The sequence below is a fragment of the Enoplosus armatus genome, chromosome 5 (genome assembly GCF_043641665.1).
Source record: "Enoplosus armatus isolate fEnoArm2 chromosome 5, fEnoArm2.hap1, whole genome shotgun sequence".
NCBI lineage: Eukaryota > Metazoa > Chordata > Actinopteri > Centrarchiformes > Enoplosidae > Enoplosus > Enoplosus armatus.
The window spans coordinates 22,124,822-22,144,758 of record NC_092184.1 but is presented as its reverse complement, the minus strand read 5'-3'; the positions used below and the strand labels follow the sequence as shown (position 1 = coordinate 22,144,758).

The window sequence follows — 19,937 nt, the reverse complement described above, 5'->3', positions numbered from 1 at the left end:
TGATGAAATGAAAAATGTAAATAGAGATTAAGAACCATGCTTTCATGCACAGTGTGACTGTGATCAATGAATGAATGAAACAAAGAAAAAGATAACCTCGGGAGCAGGGCAGGACATCACAACACCTTTGTGTCATATTTGAGGCCAGATCAGATGTGTCTGCTAACATGACTTCATGAGTCACCCCTAGTCTTTTCTGCCATTTCTGCCGTCACAGTGACTTTGAAGTGACATTTATAGCAGTTTAACCAAGGTGTTTGAATGTCGAATATAAGCTGTTTGTAGCAAAGGATGTGTGTGAATGTGTACACAAACCTAATGTACAATCCTGATGACACACAGGAGGAGTTAAGCATGGTATGTAAGAGTTGTTCCCAGCTCTGAGAAACCAACCTGCTGCTCTCCACTTCACTTGCAGTTTCTTAACTGTCTTGTCATGAACCCATATGACATCTTTCACACCTCGGCTGTGGAGATAAACACTGAGAGACATAGTTTGGTTAATATTATTTTAGGCATGTTGTGACAAGAAATGTATTAATTGTGGAAACTTGGGCTTTTGTAATCGGATTTCATGCTCACGCTGGAGATAACTTACATTCCTGTCGAAAACTGATTAACTGTTCAGGCAGTTGCTCATTACATGACACAGAATTAGAATTGTATATAAAGGCAGAGAAAACCTGGACACAAAGATTATTAGTTAAGAAGAAGAAGAAGAAGAGTGGGTTCAGACTGAGTTTTTGGGTATGTTGAATAAAATATGTCCAATAAAACACAAGCACGTGGAGTTGGAGGAGAGAGGACACTGGGGAAGTAAAGTGGAGTTTCTCTTGGCTGTGGCAGGAAATGTTGTTGGCCTGGGCAACGTGTGGAGGTTTCCTTACCTCTGCTACAAAAATGGAGGGGGTAAGCAAATATGATGCTCACTGCTTGTTACCTGTTGTGGTGCCGGTACGCTTTGTTATATACTTTGTAAATTCAGGTGCATTCCTGGTGCCATATCTGGTGTTTGTGGTGACCTGTGGCATACCCCTGTTCCTGTTGGAGACAACTGTCGGCCAGTACACCCAGGAGGGTGGCATCACCTGCTGGAGGAAGCTATGCCCTCTGGCAGAAGGTATTCTGTTCAAGACTTTATTGTGGCAGAGAAATCTATGATATCCAATGCTGTAGAAACCATACAAAGCTGGAAAAGTCAACCAAGATTCACTGGAAACCATCTCTGAATGATTGTTTAGAGTTTCATTATTGGCCCCTTTTACAGTGTTGGACAATTTCTTTCTTCAGTTAAGGCAGTGACACGTTACCCACTCTGAAACTGGAGCAAACATAAAATTAATCACAAATGATGAAAGACACGTTTTTCCCCCCATATCAGAGCTCTGTCATGGTTGTCAGTACAAGGCAAACATTGGCAGAAGTAACAACAACATGGCCTCTGTTTGATTAATATTTAAACAAGGGGAGCGGGACTTTTCTCATTTGTGTTACTGAGTTTTTCTTTTTACTGAAATTTTACTGATTTTACACATCAAAGTCTGTTGACAGGTTGTTGGGATTACTACTGCATATGTAAAAAAAAAAAGGTTGCATAAAGCCTTTTGTGGCTCCAGAGGAAGCTGTGTGAAATTTGAGGAATTGCCTCAAGTTACTTTTTTCAACTCAAAATAACTGCAGGTTGTCAGGAAATGCTAAAACATGCACAACCTATGAGCATATCACTCAAATCAATCTATTCTAATAGGACTTTCTATTCTCGAAACATTACAACTTTTTTCCCCAAGTTTTAGTATAAGACAAGAAGTCAGTCAGGTTCCTGTGGCCCTGAGAAATATGCGGTTTGGGTAAATGGATAAATGGAGATGCAAATTTTCACAATGATTGTCTGTGACAGAAAATACCAAATCTGGCCCCACAGGTATCGGCTATGGTGGGCAGTTAATCGTCCTCTACAGCTGTATGACCTACATCATCATTCTGTCCTGGGCTTTGCTCTACCTGGTGTTCTCCTTCAGCTCCCAGCTCCCCTGGGCCAGCTGCAACAACTACTGGAACACAGGTAAAAATGATGCTGTCACATGCCTGAAGTTTGACTTGTACAACAGAGTACTAACATTTGCATGAATTGAATTTTATGTCAATCAAAAGACCCTTCCAGTGATTTAGTTGTGCACCTCCATAAAGTTGGGGGGCCGAGACACGCTGACATTTAGTCCCTAATATGGGTCAAGTTACGTAAACACTGGATCCCTACATTCCCCATAATGCAACTGGATTGTGTCTTTCATTAGACCTTCCCTTCCTGGTAAATGCCCACATCTTACATCATCAGCCTTATCTATGATATCTGATATCTATCTATTTGCCTGATGCATTTCACTGTCACCAACATGGCAAAACTCCCAATGAAAAGGTGCATTTAAATGATATAGAAATGATCATTATTATATGTGTATTATATTTTTACTATCCTTTCAGATGACTGCGTAGACTTTTCAACACGGAATAACACCTTTGAACCGACCAACCGGACTAACATGACCTCTGCCGCCACTGAGTTCTGGGAGTATGTCTACGTAGATGAACAAACTCAGCCTTTAGGTTCTTTTAAATGTGCCGAAATGAGTCCTGATGAGTCTCAATAAAACATTTCTGTCTATGTTGTTTTCCTTCTAGACGGCGAGTACTGGCTATCTCAGGGGGGATTGAGGAGATCGGCAGCATTAGGTGGGAGGTGCTGCTGTGCACAATTGCTATGTGGACTATCTGCTACTTTTGTATCTGGAAAGGGGTCAAATCTACAGGAAAGGTATTTATATGAGGCCTAAAAGGGTGGTAAATATGGATACAGCACATTTCTAAATGCCTGAAATGTTTTCCAGGTGGTGTATTTCACTGCTACCTTCCCCTATGTGATGCTGTTGATTCTTTTGATCCGTGGGCTCTCTCTTCCTGGCGCTCTACAAGGAGTTTTGTTTTATCTTCTGCCTGAACCCTCACGACTCACAGACCCTCAGGTAGGAGCTTACTGACACTGTATACTGTAACAGAGTACAGTTTGGGTGGACAAATGTACTCAGTGTTGCCTTTGTTGGAACAGGTCTGGATGGAGGCTGGGGCTCAGATCTTCTTCTCCTACAGTGTGGGTGTGGGCTCCTTAATTGTGCTTGGCAGCTACAACACTTACAACAACAACTGCTATAAGTGAGTATTTGTCAATGTGTGACTAACATCATTCCTGACGTTACTTAACTTCTGACATCAACTTTGACAGAAGCCCCAGAGGACAAGAGCTATGCTATAACATGTTACAAAATGATCGGCTACATGCTATGACGTCTGCACGTGTTTTTATGTTTTGCAGAGACTGTCTGTGGCTGTGTTTACTGAACAGCGGCACCAGTGTGGTGGCTGGGTTTGCCGTCTTCTCGGTGCTGGGATTCATGGCTCACGAGCAGGGCGTTCCCATTGGCGAAGTGGCCGAGTCAGGTAATGCAAGCCACCAGAGATATTCAGAGAGAGGCAGCCGAGACACACCTTGTCACAGTATGCAGAGGAGGCCTCCAGTGTGAGGTGGAGAGCAACAGTTGGTTAGAGACAGGAGTAGACAAAGAAGAGAGAAGTCACATTCAGGGAAAAATAAAAAGAAGGTTCATGTTAAAGTTCTGGGGGGCTGAATCTGAGAAAAAAACACATTCTCAGTACAAGGTCGCTTACTAGAAATGTTTTAGAGAAAGCTACAGAATCTTTTCAATAAGTGGAACATTTTTTTTTGTCAAACTGCAATTTCAATAATGAAGCCATAAGCTCAAATGACATCTGACATTTTGTAACCAAATGACCTCGATTGTACAGTAGAGTGAGATGCACACCTCCTACACTCCCTAGCAAGGCTGCTTCAGTTCAAAGTTGTACTTAAGTAAAATGTTAAGGTACTTGTACTTTACTTAGTATATCCATTTAATTTTTCTTTATACTTAATTTCAGAGGAAAATATCATACTTTTTACTCCACTACATTTATTTGGTGGGTATAGTTACCAGTTACTTTACAGATTGAAATATTACATAATGAACACATGGTGAACTTATAAAATACAACACACAAAACCGTGTCTGGTTGGAGCTCCTTTAGATGTCCATGAGTTGTCAGCAGTTCCACCAAAGAGACCCTCAAAACTTCTCACATCGTTTCATAAAAAAAAAACTGTTTGAATCCCAAATAAGTAAAATTATCCAGATTTGAGAAAAGTCTAAAAAATGAATACAGATTTGTGAATCAGAACTCTTTTTTTCTGTCCTGCCCCATTAAACATCAACACTGGGAGCCACCAGACTAAAGTACCTAACTGTATATAAAGTAGTTAAAACTGGATCCACTTTGACCAGCTACAGCAGTAAAATGCTGATTACACATTGATGAATCAGTGTTAACAATCTAATAATGTCAAATATAAAGTGTCAGTCACAGGGGACATTTAACTTCAGAGTACTTTCACTTTTGTTACTTTAAGTAAATTTAGCTGATAATGCTTTTGTACTTTTACTTAAGTAGGAATTCAAATGCAGAACTTTTACTTGTAATGCAGTCTTTTTACATTATTGCATTGATACTTTTACTTAAGTAAAAGATATGAGTATTTCTTCCACCACTGGTTCACGATGGGGAAAATCTTTGCTGCCATCTTGAGGACAACCACAGACACGACATGAGTACAGGGAGTTCTGGTACCGTGCAGCACTCCCAAATATCGCTGCTGACTCCGGCTGGCATGTTTTGGGTGTGATCCGGGGCTATGCTGGGAGTTTGGGTGGGTCTGTCCTGGGGGTTTTCAGCTCCGCAGCGTTAGTAGTTTCTTGGTTGACGTTGAGGTGTCAGTATTCTGCAAGGCTGGCAGCAAGGAGAGAGGTGTGGTGTGGTATGATTTGGTGTGATGCAGGGCCACTGAGGGGACTGCTCTGTAGTAGTTTTGGCCCTTGCATGTTGTCTGGGCATATGTGAGTGTGTGCATGGACTCATAGATACACTTATCCACACATGTTACTTCACTCTCTCTCCTCCTCCCTACCCAAATATTTACAGTGCAAACATCATCAGAGACTCCATTGTACCAGTACAGGCTACAGTACCTTCCCTAAGTCATCAGCAGTGTTCTGTGTTCTGTCTTTCTCCTCTTTTCTCAACTCCCTGGTGTATCTTAAACCCCTTTGTGATTTCCAGTAACTTCCCTCCATCTTGAGAGACTGAGGAGGTTGTTGATTGGTTGACGGGTTTTCCACTGCATCACCCTCTACTTACATATTACATATATTACAAAGTCATTGAAGGTGAAGCGTCTAGCATCATTCTGATCTTGTCTTACCAGGTCCGGGCTTGGCGTTCATTGCATACCCTCAGGCTGTGGCCATGATGCCTCTGCCCCAACTGTGGTCCATCTGTTTCTTTGTCATGCTTATTCTCTTGGGGCTCGACACACAAGTGAGATGTACATGAACTCTTTTTGGAGGAAGATATTTACATTTGGACATGCACTTATTCGGTCTTGTCCTTTCTCTGTACAGTTTGTTGCCATGGAGGTGGTGATGACATCTATCATAGACATGTTTCCCACAGTCATGCGCAGGGCAGGCCGACGGGAAGTTTTCCTCCTGCTCTTTTGCATCATATGCTTAATCTCTCAGCTTGTCATGGTCACTGAGGTCAGTATTAAGTCTTATATGCACCATTGTTTTCATGATGTTTTATCATTATAACCATGTGAAAAATAAAGTGGCAGGAATAGGCTTCCATACATCTGAGGTTGACATATAAAGTGAAACAAATAAATCCATGTTTCTGCCGTTGTCTCCAGGGAGGGATGTATGTGTTCCAGTTGTTTGACTACTATGCTTGTAACGGAGCCTGCGTCCTCTTCCTCTGTGTGTTTGAAACCCTGGCACTGGGATGGATATTTGGTAGGTATGCTGTTTTTTAACACACTTCCACATTGGACCTCCATAAAGTTGGGGGACTCACAAAGGACAGATTTAAAAAGACAGAATCAAAGCAGTAGAGGATGAGATATCTTGACTTTTATGGTCAGGTTCCTAAAACGCTGGACTGTACATTTTCCATAATGCATCAATAGTATGTATGTTCCCGCCTGTTAAATGCTTCTTCTTTCAAACTCCACACCTCCAGTTTGTAATACTGGCCTGCTCAGGGTTATTTTCTCAGACTTGTCAAAGCTCCTCCAGAGCCACAGAAGACATACAAAACTGTTTTCACGGGCTGGGTAGTACTCCAAACCACTAGTAAAGTGTAGTAGAAAAGTTCCCCTTTAAATTAAACCAATTACAAGTCATTCACAAAAATCTTGTCTGATGTGGTTATTGAATACTGTCCATCCAACCTCATCTCCTACACAGGGGCAGAGCGGTTGCATGGCATCATAAAGGACATGACAGATGTGCACGCCAACCCGTTCTTTAAAATCTGTTGGCTTTATCTCACACCGCTAGTGTCGCTGGTGAGTCTGGCTTTCAGTGTCAATAGTTTAATGTAACCTTTGAGTTTTTATGCTAGATGAAATCTTTATACTGAGACGACTACTGAATCTCTCTTGTTTTCTCAGGGCTCTTTTATATGCTCATTAGTTTGGTACCAGCCTTTGACCTTTAATCGCTGGTATGTGTACCCAACCTGGGCATACGTGTTGGGTTGGGGACTGGCCCTCTCCTCCATCCTGTTTGTGCCCGGATGGGCGCTGTATAAACTGGGAACTGGGACTGGGAACCTCTATCAGGTGGGACCACTCTGTAATTGATTACAATAATGAATCCAAGAAATAGCAGGTTGTACATGTCATATAACGAAAAGGAATTCATTTTCTAATTTTAATCACATTTTACAGGCCATTGTAACATCATCAAAAAAATGAAGCAATGATCCAACTGACTATGGACAAAACCCTTAAGTCAGCTCTTATTTAAAGCTACAATAGGCAATATTATTGAATTATAATTTCGGTCGAAATAACTAACTTTATAACTAATCAGGGCTAGCTAGCACGTAACTGGCCAATCACACCGACTCTGTACAAACAAGGGCTTCTACAGTAGGTTCCACCTTCTGGGTTGGAGTGTGAATGCTTGGAAGAGAGGAATGGAAAGAACAATGTGACAGAGGTCTTGTTTCACATATTTGCTTCAAGTCAATGGAAGGTTTTGGTACACTTCTGTTGAAAATTAATATTTCTCTTATATTATTTTTAGCGTCTCCATCATCTGTGCCAACCTAACCCTGACTGCTCACTGAGCCAAAAGGGAGAAACAGAGCTGCAGCACCTCAGAGGAGAAGATCTGTAACAGTTCACTATCAGTTGATATGAAACGTCACTGGATCCTGAACTCTTTTGTCAACTGAATTTATGTGTCCAACCAGGAAGATTTGGTGCTGAGTGGGCCGGTTACTGGTTGTGATATTACTTTCTCTGCTAAGTCGACAATCCAAGGGTCAAAGACAAGCAATACTTGTCTTATACATTTTAGCTATAATATGCTGATCATGATCAGTAGTGTTGTGGAAATAGTACCAAGGCAGCTTCCTCCCTTCAATGTCCCACTCTGAATGTAACAGAATAAACAGTTTAACATAAAAAAATAGAAATAAAGTCATTTTAGTCACATTGTAATCACCATTAGATTGTGACATACACACTAAAAACATGTATAATTCACAAATAAATGACTGTTATCTCTTCAACATGCTGTTGAAATTTCAAGAGATCCTAGAAATGTGTATTGTAAATCCACTTCTTCACCGGTCTACGTGACAAAATCACTCCTTTATTTCAAAAGGATAAAAACGAGCACAGAGACGTTTGACTGTCACCATGGAGCTCAATGGATAAACTGGGAAGGAAACAGTCGGAGACAGTCAAGCACATGTGCATCACAACCTTGGTGACTCTTTTCAGTTTCCATGGTAGCAGATGGATTCATTTCAATGTGATGTGAACTTAATGCAGAAAAATATTACCATGACATGAGAAAAGTATATTCTTCATGTATCACTTTATTTAAATACCTTAAAATTCCGAAAAATACACTGTATGAAGGTCAGAAATGTGTGCATTGCTGGCAGTGCTGTCTGTCATATACACAAGCACAAAGAAATAGAATAATCATACACACACCACATGCATATAACCACTTGGACAACATATTTTATACTTAAACACTGTCAAACTCTCTCAAACTCACAATGCAACAAACAGATGACCACACGACAACAAAGCTGCTGCATGAGAGGAAATTGTATGACTGATTATCTTGGAGATGCTGTGTTGAATTCATACAGTTTGTGGTTAAATTCCATTATCATAAGACGTGTGCTGTATTTGTAAAATGAACAAAGACAATGAACTGAATGAGTATGATAGCCTGTGATGATGATAATGATGATGATGTGCCCTTGTAATGCAGGTGCAAGAGTTTTTAAGGCTTTGTTGAAAAGCACTTGTGTAGAAGTCCTTGCAGCAGTCCAATGTAGTGCACTTGTGTGATGTTACTGAGAGGTTTTTCTCTGCAATACTGTGCGACCAGTTGTGCCCCAAATGCTGCCGGTTTCCTTAAAGTGCCATTTTCCTAGGAGCTTTTAGCTTTGTCCTTTTGAAGGCACCAATCTTGTTTATCGCCTTGCTTGGACTGCTGACTCTCCGCTAAAGCAGGTTATAAGACACCATTTTCTCAACATTTATCTACCAGGAGATGGATTCATTCATCTTTTCCCTGAATTGTGCTGGTCTAACGTGACAGCGAAACGACCAACTGAACTGATAATATATACTGTAGTTGTCATCACTGCATTGCCACCTGTGTGTAAGCCAATATCCTCTGCCTCCTGGGGATATTTTATTTTCGCATAATCCTTTAAGTGGCTTACAAGTCCTATGAAGTCTGCAGTGGTAATATAAGATGGTGCCTGGGGATTGAATTGCAGTCAAGTACATTAATCAGGAATCAGCTTTCTGTTGTCAAACACTTAATTCTGGTCAAGTACGTTAGGAAGCTGGAAACAAAGCTTGTACAGTGACATGTACAGTGAGTACTAAACTCGAGTCATCGTTGGATTTCCATTGTCCTGCAGATATTTAGTGCAATCCCTATAGAACTAGGTTTAAATAACTAGGGATAAACCATTAAAACCACACATAATATCCAAAAATAACTCCTGGTTCTCCACTAGTTAGCCCTGAGTACTCGCTCTCCCTTTAAAGACACTGCAGATTGTGCTAACCGGTAGAACTGTCCGGAGGCATGTAGGTGACTTTCTCTGAGGATTTATAACGAGCCTCGAGCTCCCTGCCTTGTCCTGAGTGAGACTGCTGTGACGCAGGACAGTTCTGGTTTGGGTGCGGTACAGTAGTGAGAAGGCGAGACGGCGGCACCGCTGGGTTCTCAACAGCTAGTGGGCCATTGGCGTCACCTGTGGAAATGGCAGAATCTGGATGACATGGCACTGGTATGTTTTTCAGGATTTTAAGGTTGGGGTAGGTGCCAGACTCGGCCATGGTTCGGTGTAGATGTTCCCAGGCTGTGATGCTGTTCAGGCTGCAGCTGGGGTTGCTGGCAGCCTGGCACAGCAGCTCTGTGTGCTGGCGGAGTTGGGCAATATCCCGCTCAGTGGCATTGCTCTGGTGCAGCAGCTCTTTGGTGCGCAGTGTAATGTCCAACAGGCCCGATTGTCTGAGGATTTCTACTGTGTTGAGGAAACGGCGGTGGCGATTACTGGTGCTGCTGTTTCTGTGAAGTCCTCTGGTTGCTAGGAAGGAGGGGGTGCTGTGCAGACTGGACCCAGATGGGGAGCCCTGGCTCGAGGAGACAGTAGTGGGACTGGAGGAGGATAGACTATCTCTGTTTGAAGAGGAACACGGCTGCCCAGGGGTCACGGCTGCTATTGTGGGTTGCTTATAAAGGTGCTGCTCAGATAGACTCCTTGTCACAGGTGTGTCATCACTATTGTGTTCTGTGCACACCCTCTTGCTCAGATTCTGAGATTCATCGTTCAGTGAAGATTTATCAGGCGGCTTCTTGCTGGGGTGTGGCGCAATGCGAGGGTAGGAGTTGAGAATGGGTAGGTAAGTGCCTTTTATTTTCTTCCCTGTGGTGCTGGACTTCCGAGGCAAGGGCTTGTGCTGGAGCTGGAGGGTGGCCGGCAACAAGCCAGGCTGCTGCAAAAGGATCATATGGGCAGCACCAGAACTGCCAGTCTCCCTGCTTCCATTTCTCTGGGGCAGCTGACCTCTTTTCTGGATCATGTCCGGCTGGTGGGACAGGGAGGAAGAAGGAAGCAAGAATTAGACACAGATAAAACAAGGACAAAGTAAGACAGGGAGATATCAGCTTCACTTTGATCTACAACAACTTATAACATTTCTAAATCGGTTGAGTGGGTGAGTGATGAGGGACTTGCCTCAGTCCCTCATCCGGTGTAGACTGCCTTGGGAACACCTAATATCTTACCTTTCTACATAGTTTAAGAGAATAATTTTAAGCAGAGGAATAGTGTGTATTCCTGACCTCACTGTCGGTGCCTACACCTGTCTTACCTGCTTAAGCACCATGTTCTTGATGATGTAGATGGGTGGGAGCTCGCGGCCTGCTGGCATCAGGGCAGGATGCCCAGGGATCCCTCGCCCAAGTACTCGGTTTTGACCTGGCTGTGACGTTTCTGCACGCTCGCTGCATCTGTACTGGCTTATGTTGCTCTGCTGGTCCTCCACATCTGTCTGCTGCCACTCTGAGCCATCTGCACGGAAGATGGAACAGAGAGAACTGAGAAATGCTGACTGATGCAGAGCAAAGCCATGCTCAAAAGCATAGTTTAACTTTTATGACAGAAGTTGGTATTGATATTGTTACATTTTGTCATACCACCGTATGTCAAAATATGCTAACATTTACTCTATGTTCACAAAAGGGAAGAGAAGACGGACAGACATGCTTTAAAATATTCATTTTTCCACTGTTTTTGTAATTCCTCCCTCTGATTTTGGAGTACATCTGTGAAAACAGGTGTCTGCACACACATACTGAGACTTGGATTAGATCCAGGCTCATCAGAGTCAAGTTACACAGTGTAGTTCCTTTACTAGTTAGTATTAGGACAGGGACACACTGGCTCTTTGGATGTAAAATAAAATCGTGGCTATAAGGTTGAAGTGCTGACTCTCAGCTCTGATTTGAGTGTTTTCAGGGTGTTCACATCCTAACTGGTTGGACATCGAAGGACCAATTTTAGGATAATGCAGCAGGATGATCCTTAATATGCAACCAAAGCAACCAAGAAGGTTTTATGATCAAGTAGTAAGATATTCTCTGAACTCAGTCTAGCTGGGTCGGTCTATGGGTTAAATATGATTAATTAATATAAGAATAGAAATTGCTACAATTTCTACAGTCTTCATCTGATGTCAACTTAATCAAATGAAACCTGAAAGTCAGCACAATAACCTCCTTGTCATTGTTTCATTTCAAATCCAAGAAAATGTCCTACCCATTATGTCATGCATAATGTCCCATTCAGCCTTTATAATTATCACTGCCTGAGCTGACTTGTAAATGGGAGTGTATGGGAAATAGCTGTAGAGACAAAACACTTGGCAAATAGTCATTCTCTAATTATAGTTTTCAACATTTACTCACCAGAGTAACCAGAGTCTTTCTCTGAACTGCAGCGGGACCCCCTTTCACTGGAGTCTTTTGCATATTTAGTATTACGTATTGCCAGCAGAGTCGTACTGTTGCTCTTATCTTTAGCCTTCTTGCTGGATGCAGCACGAGGACTGTGCTCGCTCGGGTAAGGCTGTTCCTTCGGCATTCTGGACCTTAATGAGAGAATACGTGATATTCAGCATAACAACAAAAAATGTTTTGCCCTCATGAGACAGAGCTCTGTGTTAGCCATGAGATGGTGACCTACCCAGGTTGCACCCTGCATATCACCCACTGCATGCTGGGATAGGATCCAGCCTCTAATGGCCATTGGTATAGACATTTTATTTTTATTATTTTACATGCAAAACAATAAAATAATCAATAAATACATTAGCTGATAATTATTTAGAATATTGTTAAGTTGAATAGATGGTATGCACTGACATTACTTTTTCAGCAGCACAGTTTCTCAAAAAAAACTAATCCTCCTCCTTGCCTGATTTATTCTTATGTTTGTGTAGTACATTGCACAATGGCTTTTTTTTAGTAGTTTCCAATGTTTTTTTCCACGTGAATCCACATCGGTACATGCTGACGGTTGTGTGTATGCCTTTGGGGGGTGTAACTGAGGCAACAGAGAATCTTAGCAAAAGATATTCTGTTTCACGTTTGGTATTTAAGTCTTAATTTGAGCTGCATATAGTTAGCAGCCTGGCCAGCCAATAGTTTAACAGCCTGTCCATGATGCGCCTGCAGACACAGTATATGTACACAGTATACTCAGAGTTCCCACTGTTTGTGTGCATGTAAAATGCTGTAATTTGAGCTAACAGGCAGAGCCATGGAGCACAGAGTCAGTGCTACAGCTTGTCCAAGTTAAGGCTGGGGTTAAACATTCATTTATTCTAATTGTTTTCTCTCTCTCTCACACACACATACACACACCCACACACACAACTGCATGACGACTATCAAGCTTGAAGGTGGAGGCAGCCAAAATGGCACTCCACACGTGTCCTCACATTCAAGTTATCTAGTATGCTATCGTACTTCAAATCCTGTGCCTCTCAAGAGTTATATGTACATAATGTCAATAAGAAAATTGTTTTTATAAATTTAGCCTTCATGGAGAGTTGGATGCCATTTCAGTATCTGATGGTCAAAGTACAAATCCAAAAAACAGAAGAACACGTAGTACACGTAGTACACAGGTGGCTGAATCAGCTGGGGGAAATGTCAGCTACATCACCTCTTTTAGTTGACCCTGAATGACATCCGATACTCCTCCTTGCTCTCTATTATGAGTTCTTTATCTCCAATAGGAATGGAGAAGATAATCCTCTACAAGGACACAAGAAACGATAATGCAGCCAGGCTTGCAATTGATATTTTGACTCCAGCTGTTAAAACTTGAGTGCCCTCCACCTTTGATAAACACTACGTCTCCCTTTTCATAGAAATGTCATCTGTCCTGGTAAGTATGTAAAACCTTATTTTGGTCATTTGTGGAGGTCCAACCCGTGCTTCTGATATTCTCGGAGGCTTTGGTTCCCTGAAGGCAACACATCTCGGTCTCAGCTGAAACAGCAGCACCCCCCCCCCTCCTCCTCCTCCCTCCCCCCTATTATGTAACACTCAACTTTGAGTCCGGCCCTCTCTTACACTTCCTCTGACACTGGCCGTCAGCGCATACAAAAAGAAAACACATAATAATCATAAGTGGTCGAAATATAAACGTCATTATACGTTGACAGCTATGTGAAAGACTAAAAAGTTATAGAAGAGTGAGAGCTTGAATAGGAAGTATACATATTAGCAAATATCATGTCTTTCTCAAAGCCAATAGATGTAACTTGTTAGCTCTCCTATCTACAGTGGAAAACTTACCTCGAAATGTAAAACAGTCAATTATTTCCAATAACTGTCGTTTCCCACCTTATGCCCAGGTTCAGGGCACCGAGCAACGTTAACTTGCCATGTTTAATTTGTCGGAGTTACAGTAAAAAGATTAATTTTCCTCTTTGTCAAATACGCCGTGTGATAGGACCACAGAGAAAACGGGTTGAGATTTGGCAGTCTGTCAAGCTAGTCTGAATGTGGAACTTCGTATCCGGTTGGTTCCAAAATAAAACCCACAGTCAAGACAAAAATATGGAACTGAAATTAACACCAACTACTCGGACACAATACAACGCAATTCAGAGTCGTCATCATGATTTTATATTCCTCAGGCAGTACTTACCTAAACGTTTATCCAACAGTGGCGGCTTTCATGCTTTTGTTTCGAAATCCCGGTGGCTAATTGTAGCTAGCTTGACGTGAAGATGAAATGTTTTTTTTTTTTTTTTTTAAAAAGTAAAAAACAAAAACACATAATATCGAAATGTTATGTCATTCGATAATGTGCGCAGATACAAGGCGGACGCAATGCCCACCGATGACAATTCAACATGGGGGTGCTAAAAGTCAGCGTGGCCTTGATTGAACCCGAAGGCGCCTGGTGGACGAACTGCCAGACACAATAAAACGATCCGTCTCCGTGAGCTAAACGTCCATTGGTCCTTCAGACAACTACGACAGCCAATCAGAGATGAGTGCATGTGCAGCTACGAGACAGCGATAGTGAAGGAAAACCAACGTGTGCAATAAACAGAGAGCAACACTTACAAGACTTCAGATTTGGTAAAAATGACATTTGGGATTTTGATAAAAACAATAAAATAAAATAAAAAGGGCACAGAAAGATGGTTTCAGTTAGCCGAAATATGCACAATTTGAATCGTAGTCTCCAGTTATGCCGGGAAAGAAATACAATGTATGTGCAGCATGTTTGCACATGTACACAGGAGTGGCTAGCAATGCAGCCTTGCAGTCAGAAGGTGGCCCTGCTGTCATGTAGACCTGTAGTCACAGCCTGCTGGACTTGCCAGTGTGTGCGCAAAATAAAAACAGCTGAATCTCAAAAGGTTGCAGCAGACACTTTATTTTTACATTAAAACGTTAGAAATAACTTGATAGACATCCTCTTCACAAATGACAAGACAAGGACATATCAATACAATTCAAATATTTTCTAAATCGGCTGCAAGATAAGATCATAAAACAGGTCATGCACACTGAGTCGCATACATGCAATTCGTTGTCAAACAATGTTTCAAATCTTTCACACTTCTTCCTTACCCATTTCCATGGTAGCCCCTCAGGATCAATAGCAAAGAAGGTACAGAGGATTGGACCACACAGGAGTCAAGTCCTCAAGTGACACTGGTCCGGTACCTCCATTTTGAGGCTTCAGGATATAATTCCTGGGAGTTAGGAATGTCAAGTGCAAATGCCCAGCAGAGCAGAGGCATTCTTTAGACCCGGGTGTCTGCTGACAAGCATGGTCTCTGGGGAGGAGAATTTAATAAAACTAGCGCATGTCTCTCGAGTGTGGGCCTTGGCTGCAGCACTGGCCAGAATGTGCATGATCCTCAGCAGGGCCGTCTCACTAAAACAAAAATAAAACACAAAGCATATAGACGTCAACCTGACAGGTAGAGTGGATGCAGATTTATAAAAATAATCACTTGGAAAGTAAAGTTTTGCAGCCGTGAAGTTAGGACCACAGAGAAGCCGGAGCTCAGTGACTACAGTGCCAATGATGCCAGGGTATAGGGGAGTGCATCTTATAAGTCAAGATACACACCTGCTAGTCTGACTCACCAGATGTAGGCTGCTGGGATAAGTGTGCCAAACAGTTGCCATTTTCTTCCCCTATCTGCGCGTTACTGTTTTCAAAGTCCCCGTCGCTACGTGAAACAACAACAACAACCTCCGAGCTAGCAGCCTACATGCTGAAAATGGCAACTTTTGACAAAGATTTGGATCGTCGGTGGTTTTAAACAGGTCCAGTGAGCTCCTCCAGAGCTGAAATATAGGTAGGCTTCATCTCTAGGACACCATGATCAAGTTATGTTTGTTTTTTTACCAGTGAAAGTTTTCAAAGTCACATACCCTAGATATGTTGTTTACCATTTGATGTGGCGTTTTAGCCATTTTAAAACCAGGGCTTGCCTCCCCACATGCAGATGTTTCATCAAAACAAGTTCCCCCCAGACACTATTTTGCAAGGGCACCATCGCTGCATCCCAGGCTTAGCACCACCCAAGACGATTGTGATTAGTTTAAAGAAAAAAACGGAACAATGATGGGTTGAGCTAGACTGGTCTGGCTATGAGAGACTACACACCTGCCGACATGGACACTGGAGGCCAGACACCAGGCAGCCTCTCCTTCTGGTGTCGGAGGCTCCTGCAGAACTTGGCGGGACAAGCAGAGGGCCGCTCCCGCCAGCTGCACGGGCAGAAACACCACACACTGGCCCTCCAGGAGAGACAGCTCCAGGAGATAACGAGCCATCCACACCGCCTGGTGGCACAGACCACACTACAGATCTCTACACACTGGAAAAAAAAAAAAACGATACGGGGAAAAAAAAAAAAAAAACTGGTCAAAGAACACACAGTGTAGATCTACCTTAGCACTGCAGCGAGCAACGGAGGCAAGAAGGAGGAGGAAATGCAGAGGGGGACAGTAGGACAAATCAAATTTGAGCCCACAGAGGACTTTGCGCTCCATTCGCAGCAACTGATGCTTAGTGTAGGTGTGGTCCATCAGGTAGCAGAGTCCAGACACCTGGAAGAAGAAGCAGCAGAAGCACAAAAAAAGTAAACATTTGTCTTTGGCAAATGTGTTGTTTCTTAAGAGATATTTGGTATTTTATTACTACATGCATTCAAGTTTAAAAAAAAAAGTATGGACTCATCTCCCATTTATTATATAGCTTTAGTGTTTTAAGTCTATAACAAGCTAAAAAAAAAAAAAAAAGCCAGCAACAAACCAATCGTGGATTATTTATATATGTTAACAGGCACCACACACGCAAGTTTAACATGCTGCAGCTTTATAGTTGGCGTACCTCAGGGAGGAGACACTCTTCCTTCTTTGCAGCAAGGAAGAGGCAAACCATGCCGAGAAGCTGCAGGTTGGCTGTGGTCACCTTGATCTGACGCAGGGAGCGGTTGAGGAGGTGCATGGCCAGATAGAGGGTCTCCTCCTGAAAATGCATCATCTCCTGGTAGGAAATAAACATTCATGATTGAAAACCATTAAAAAAAAAAAATGATATAGTAGAAATTTGGTTAGTTAATAGGTAATCTTAGGAGGTCACATGTCATGTTTTTGTATAGATTAAACAGATGAGATAACATCATTGAGCTTTGTTATCTTTGGGAAGTACCAGGCTAGCTGTTTCTCCATGTCCAGTCTTTATGCTAAACTAAGCAGCTTAATATTTACCATACAGACATGAGTGGTTTCAATCCATTTCCTAAGATGTTTAACTATTCCTTTAATGTAGCCTCATTCTGATGTTTGTTTGTTTGTTTGCCCCCCCCATCCAACTCAGTATTTTACTTCGGGCACCCAAGACAAATCGAGCCATTACAAAGAGCCTTAAGGTACAGTTTTGTCAGCATTTGACAGGTTCTTATCCATAAAGAAAATTATCTGACTATTTAGACAATTTAAGCGCTTTGTTTTGAGGAAGAAGAAACCCTCCATCCCTCTGACTTACATGAATTTGAATGAGCCAGTCTACCAGGACCGCACGAGTGACATCAGTGAAGTGCCGGGGTAGGTCAGCGTTGGGAAAAGAGTTTCGTGTTTGAGTTCTCTGCAGGGTGAAACCAGAAAACAGGAGGCACACACTAAATATTTAAAAGAGATGCAATAAGCGCTTGTGCCAATCTTCTAGGTTGCCCCTCTTACAAACAAACATTGATGGGGTCTGCTTGCAGCTTATTTTAGGGATCATGTCCCTTAAAGAGAAAATTGGAAACATTACATAAAAACACCCCAAGGCTTTTAGTGACCTCTACTCATGATGTCTCACCATCATGTCCAAGAACATGTCCCAGGCGTACGTCTTGTCCCATATGAGGTCCAGCTTCTCCAGTGCCATCTCCACTTCATGGCGCAGCAAGCTGGGCACCAGTGCCTGTAGGCTGTGAAGACCCTGCAGCCCAAGAGGGTGAAGAAGCACAGGCTCCTCCATGCACCCATCTGCTGCACAGGACGGAAAGGAGAACAAGGGCGGATAACACAACATGCAAGCTAATTATTTTTCACTCATTTTTTACAACAGCTTGTTCTATGGTGGATTGTTCGTGTTGCAAAATAAGCAAAAGAAAGCAGGCTCCTAGAATAAAAAAACCCCAGAAAAAACAAAATCCCAAATTTCAGGCAAAAAGACTGCATAAAATAAAGAGTGGAAACTACAGTTATTTGAGACGGTGTGAAAATAAGTCTGAAAACCTTTGGTATTGATTACACTACCAGCTGAGTGTGTTCGACTGTCTTCGTGGAACCCCATGATGATGCATTCACTTGTCTGTGTTGATAACCTCCTTTCCTGCAAGCAGACAACACCTTACACGTCAGTGCAACATGCACATGGACTAATATGATGGGAAAAGATGTTATAACAAGAGCTAAGATAAGAGAGACACTGTAGTATGTGTTGGGTGAAGGCGACAAGCTGGAAAGAAGGCGAACCCATCTGCGTTCTGGCTCCATTTTGACAGGGGCCATCCTGGACTCGTCTACTTCCACAGGCTGCCAGCGATCGATAGGCCCACAGGCATTAGCCCAAGTTCTTAATGGGGCTCGCCTCTCATCCACCTGGAGGGACAAGAGAAAGATTTTGCACAGATACTGACGTGATCTTGGACACATGCATGCCTACCCCATTTTTTGTGAGGTAAGAAATGCCTTTGACAGTAGCTGTTGGTGGCTGCAGTTCATTCTCTGTATGACAATCAGTAATGCCATGAAATGAGTGTGCTCAAAGAGAGGTTCACTTCTGACAAGAATAGTCCTACTCCGGCCATCTAATGGCGCAGATCCCAGGGGGTACGAGTCTCCCCAAATAAATTATTCCTAAATACATTGCGTAATTGAAAATATATATTTGATAGAAGCAGACTCCACTTTTTAAATAATTCACACACAAACATGTGCCCCCTATGTATCCTGCTCAGTGGTCTGGACCGTTCTACCCATCAACAGAATAAAAAAAGTTTAAGAAAATACTCTTGAGAAAACTCCAGGTTTGTGCTCCCCGCCTCAGTTGTAATGAGATCTGCATCCTTGAATCAGGGACTCCTCCACACCTGGGACCATGGCAGGTGAATGCAATTACCTTACTGACAACACAAACCTGAAGCAGGCCTGCATGTAGCGTTTGAGAAACAGGATTGAATCCAGTGGGCAAAGCACTTTAAAAAGAAAGTCATAGATTCTATAGCTGAAAAAGCACGAGTTAGGCCTACCTAGGGAAAGGTGTAAGCAATGAGATCAAGGCTTAACGATATCGAGCTCAATAAAAACTATCGGCCATCAACTATTTAAAAAATAAATGAACAGGGAAAATGAATAACCTGTTGCACATGTCAGTTTAAGCACCTCAACACTGGAGCAGTACTTCACTTTTAAACGTTTTTAATTTCCTTAAGAAAGTCTGGTTCTGTTGAGCCCACCTTCTTGTGTAAGTCCAGCAGGGGCTTGGAGTCGCAGAAACCAGTCCTGGCCATGGCCACGGTCACAGCCGGAGACAGAGTTCCCGTGCCGGGCCGCTGCAGCTACTTATCCACGGGTGTCGGCGGAGGCCTGGAGCAGAGGGAGCAGCCATGCTGCTTAGACAGCGGCTGATAAAGACAGGTGGGCCGCGCTGATTGGGGTGGGCACACCGGTGTCAAGGTAAACAGGCTAGATTAGGAGTTCCGGTGGGTAATCCTACCATGCACCACAATGGAGCGATATTTAGTTTACTCGACATTCAACATTTGTACTGTAAACATTTTGCACAGTGTGCTTTTGTGGCATGGCATTGATTAGCTCTTGTATATCTGATGATCTGTACAGTCTAATGCAATAAATCATAAACTAATATTCAGTTTCGGGGTGGTGGATTGTTTTGTCCACCCTCATCTACACACGGGAGGGACAGGATACCAATGGGAGACAGAATAATGCAAATATTTGTATTATGTAATCCAATTGAATACTACTGACTACCAGTGGTTACATTGGGCCGGGGCACATAAACTTCCGCTCTTCTATTTCAGCAGGAGACCTTAACTTCACACGTCTTCAACAATACTTACAGAGCTTCTGGACTGAGTGTTTTGTCAG

At 42.6% G+C, this 19,937-nt stretch overlaps 3 protein-coding genes across 4 annotated transcripts; 1 reads left to right on the top strand and 2 right to left on the bottom strand.

Moving 5' to 3' along the window:
* Positions 1-749: 749 nt before the first annotated feature.
* LOC139285502 (sodium- and chloride-dependent GABA transporter 2-like) lies at positions 750-7,349 on the top strand. Its single transcript, XM_070906069.1, has 14 exons — positions 750-909; positions 986-1,120; positions 1,922-2,062; positions 2,482-2,569; positions 2,680-2,812; positions 2,886-3,020; positions 3,104-3,207; positions 3,368-3,492; positions 5,369-5,481; positions 5,565-5,702; positions 5,855-5,957; positions 6,411-6,511; positions 6,617-6,787; positions 7,257-7,349. The coding sequence occupies exons 1-14, from the start codon at positions 750-752 to the stop codon at positions 7,347-7,349; spliced, it is 1,740 nt and encodes a 579-aa protein (XP_070762170.1).
* A 691-nt stretch (positions 7,350-8,040) lies between these two features.
* LOC139285588 (CLOCK-interacting pacemaker) lies at positions 8,041-13,987 on the bottom strand. 2 transcript variants are annotated; one of them, XM_070906177.1, is made up of 4 exons: positions 13,945-13,987; positions 11,691-11,872; positions 10,595-10,794; positions 8,041-10,309 (listed from the first exon to the last, which is right to left on the bottom strand). In XM_070906177.1, the coding sequence occupies exons 2-4, from the start codon at positions 11,863-11,865 to the stop codon at positions 9,278-9,280; spliced, it is 1,407 nt and encodes a 468-aa protein (XP_070762278.1). In that variant the 5' UTR covers positions 11,866-11,872; positions 13,945-13,987; the 3' UTR covers positions 8,041-9,277. The 2 variants fall into 2 exon arrangements, with proteins under 2 accessions (XP_070762278.1, XP_070762277.1); XM_070906176.1 differs by lacking the exon at positions 13,945-13,987 and adding an exon at positions 13,590-13,716.
* A 1,036-nt stretch (positions 13,988-15,023) lies between these two features.
* On the bottom strand, positions 15,024-19,336 carry ccnp (cyclin P). Its single transcript, XM_070906068.1, has 9 exons — positions 19,283-19,336; positions 18,300-18,425; positions 18,060-18,156; positions 17,638-17,810; positions 17,320-17,418; positions 16,663-16,818; positions 16,221-16,379; positions 15,934-16,112; positions 15,024-15,192 (listed from the first exon to the last, which is right to left on the bottom strand). The coding sequence occupies exons 1-9, from the start codon at positions 19,334-19,336 to the stop codon at positions 15,024-15,026; spliced, it is 1,212 nt and encodes a 403-aa protein (XP_070762169.1).
* Between the last annotated feature and the right edge of the window lie 601 nt (positions 19,337-19,937).

Coding starts and splice junctions, on each gene's coding strand:
- LOC139285588 (XM_070906177.1), bottom strand. CDS start 11,865: ATGCCGAAGGAACAGCCTTACCCGAGCGAGCACAGTCCTCGTGCTGCA. Junction 10,795..11,690: donor GAAAGACTCTGGTTACTCTG/GTGAGTAAATGT, acceptor TCTTCCGTGCAG/ATGGCTCAGAGTGGCAGCAG. Junction 10,310..10,594: donor AGAACATGGTGCTTAAGCAG/GTAAGACAGGTG, acceptor CTGTCCCACCAG/CCGGACATGATCCAGAAAAG.
- ccnp (XM_070906068.1), bottom strand. CDS start 19,336: ATGGCCAGGACTGGTTTCTGCGACTCCAAGCCCCTGCTGGACTTACAC. Junction 18,426..19,282: donor TGCTGGACTTACACAAGAAG/GTGGGCTCAACA, acceptor TTGTCCCTCCAG/GTGGATGAGAGGCGAGCCCC. Junction 16,113..16,220: donor TTGCTCGCTGCAGTGCTAAG/GTAGATCTACAC, acceptor CTGTGCCACCAG/GCGGTGTGGATGGCTCGTTA.
- LOC139285502 (XM_070906069.1), top strand. CDS start 750: ATGTTGAATAAAATATGTCCAATAAAACACAAGCACGTGGAGTTGGAG. Junction 2,063..2,481: donor CAACAACTACTGGAACACAG/GTAAAAATGATG, acceptor CTATCCTTTCAG/ATGACTGCGTAGACTTTTCA. Junction 2,813..2,885: donor GGGTCAAATCTACAGGAAAG/GTATTTATATGA, acceptor AATGTTTTCCAG/GTGGTGTATTTCACTGCTAC.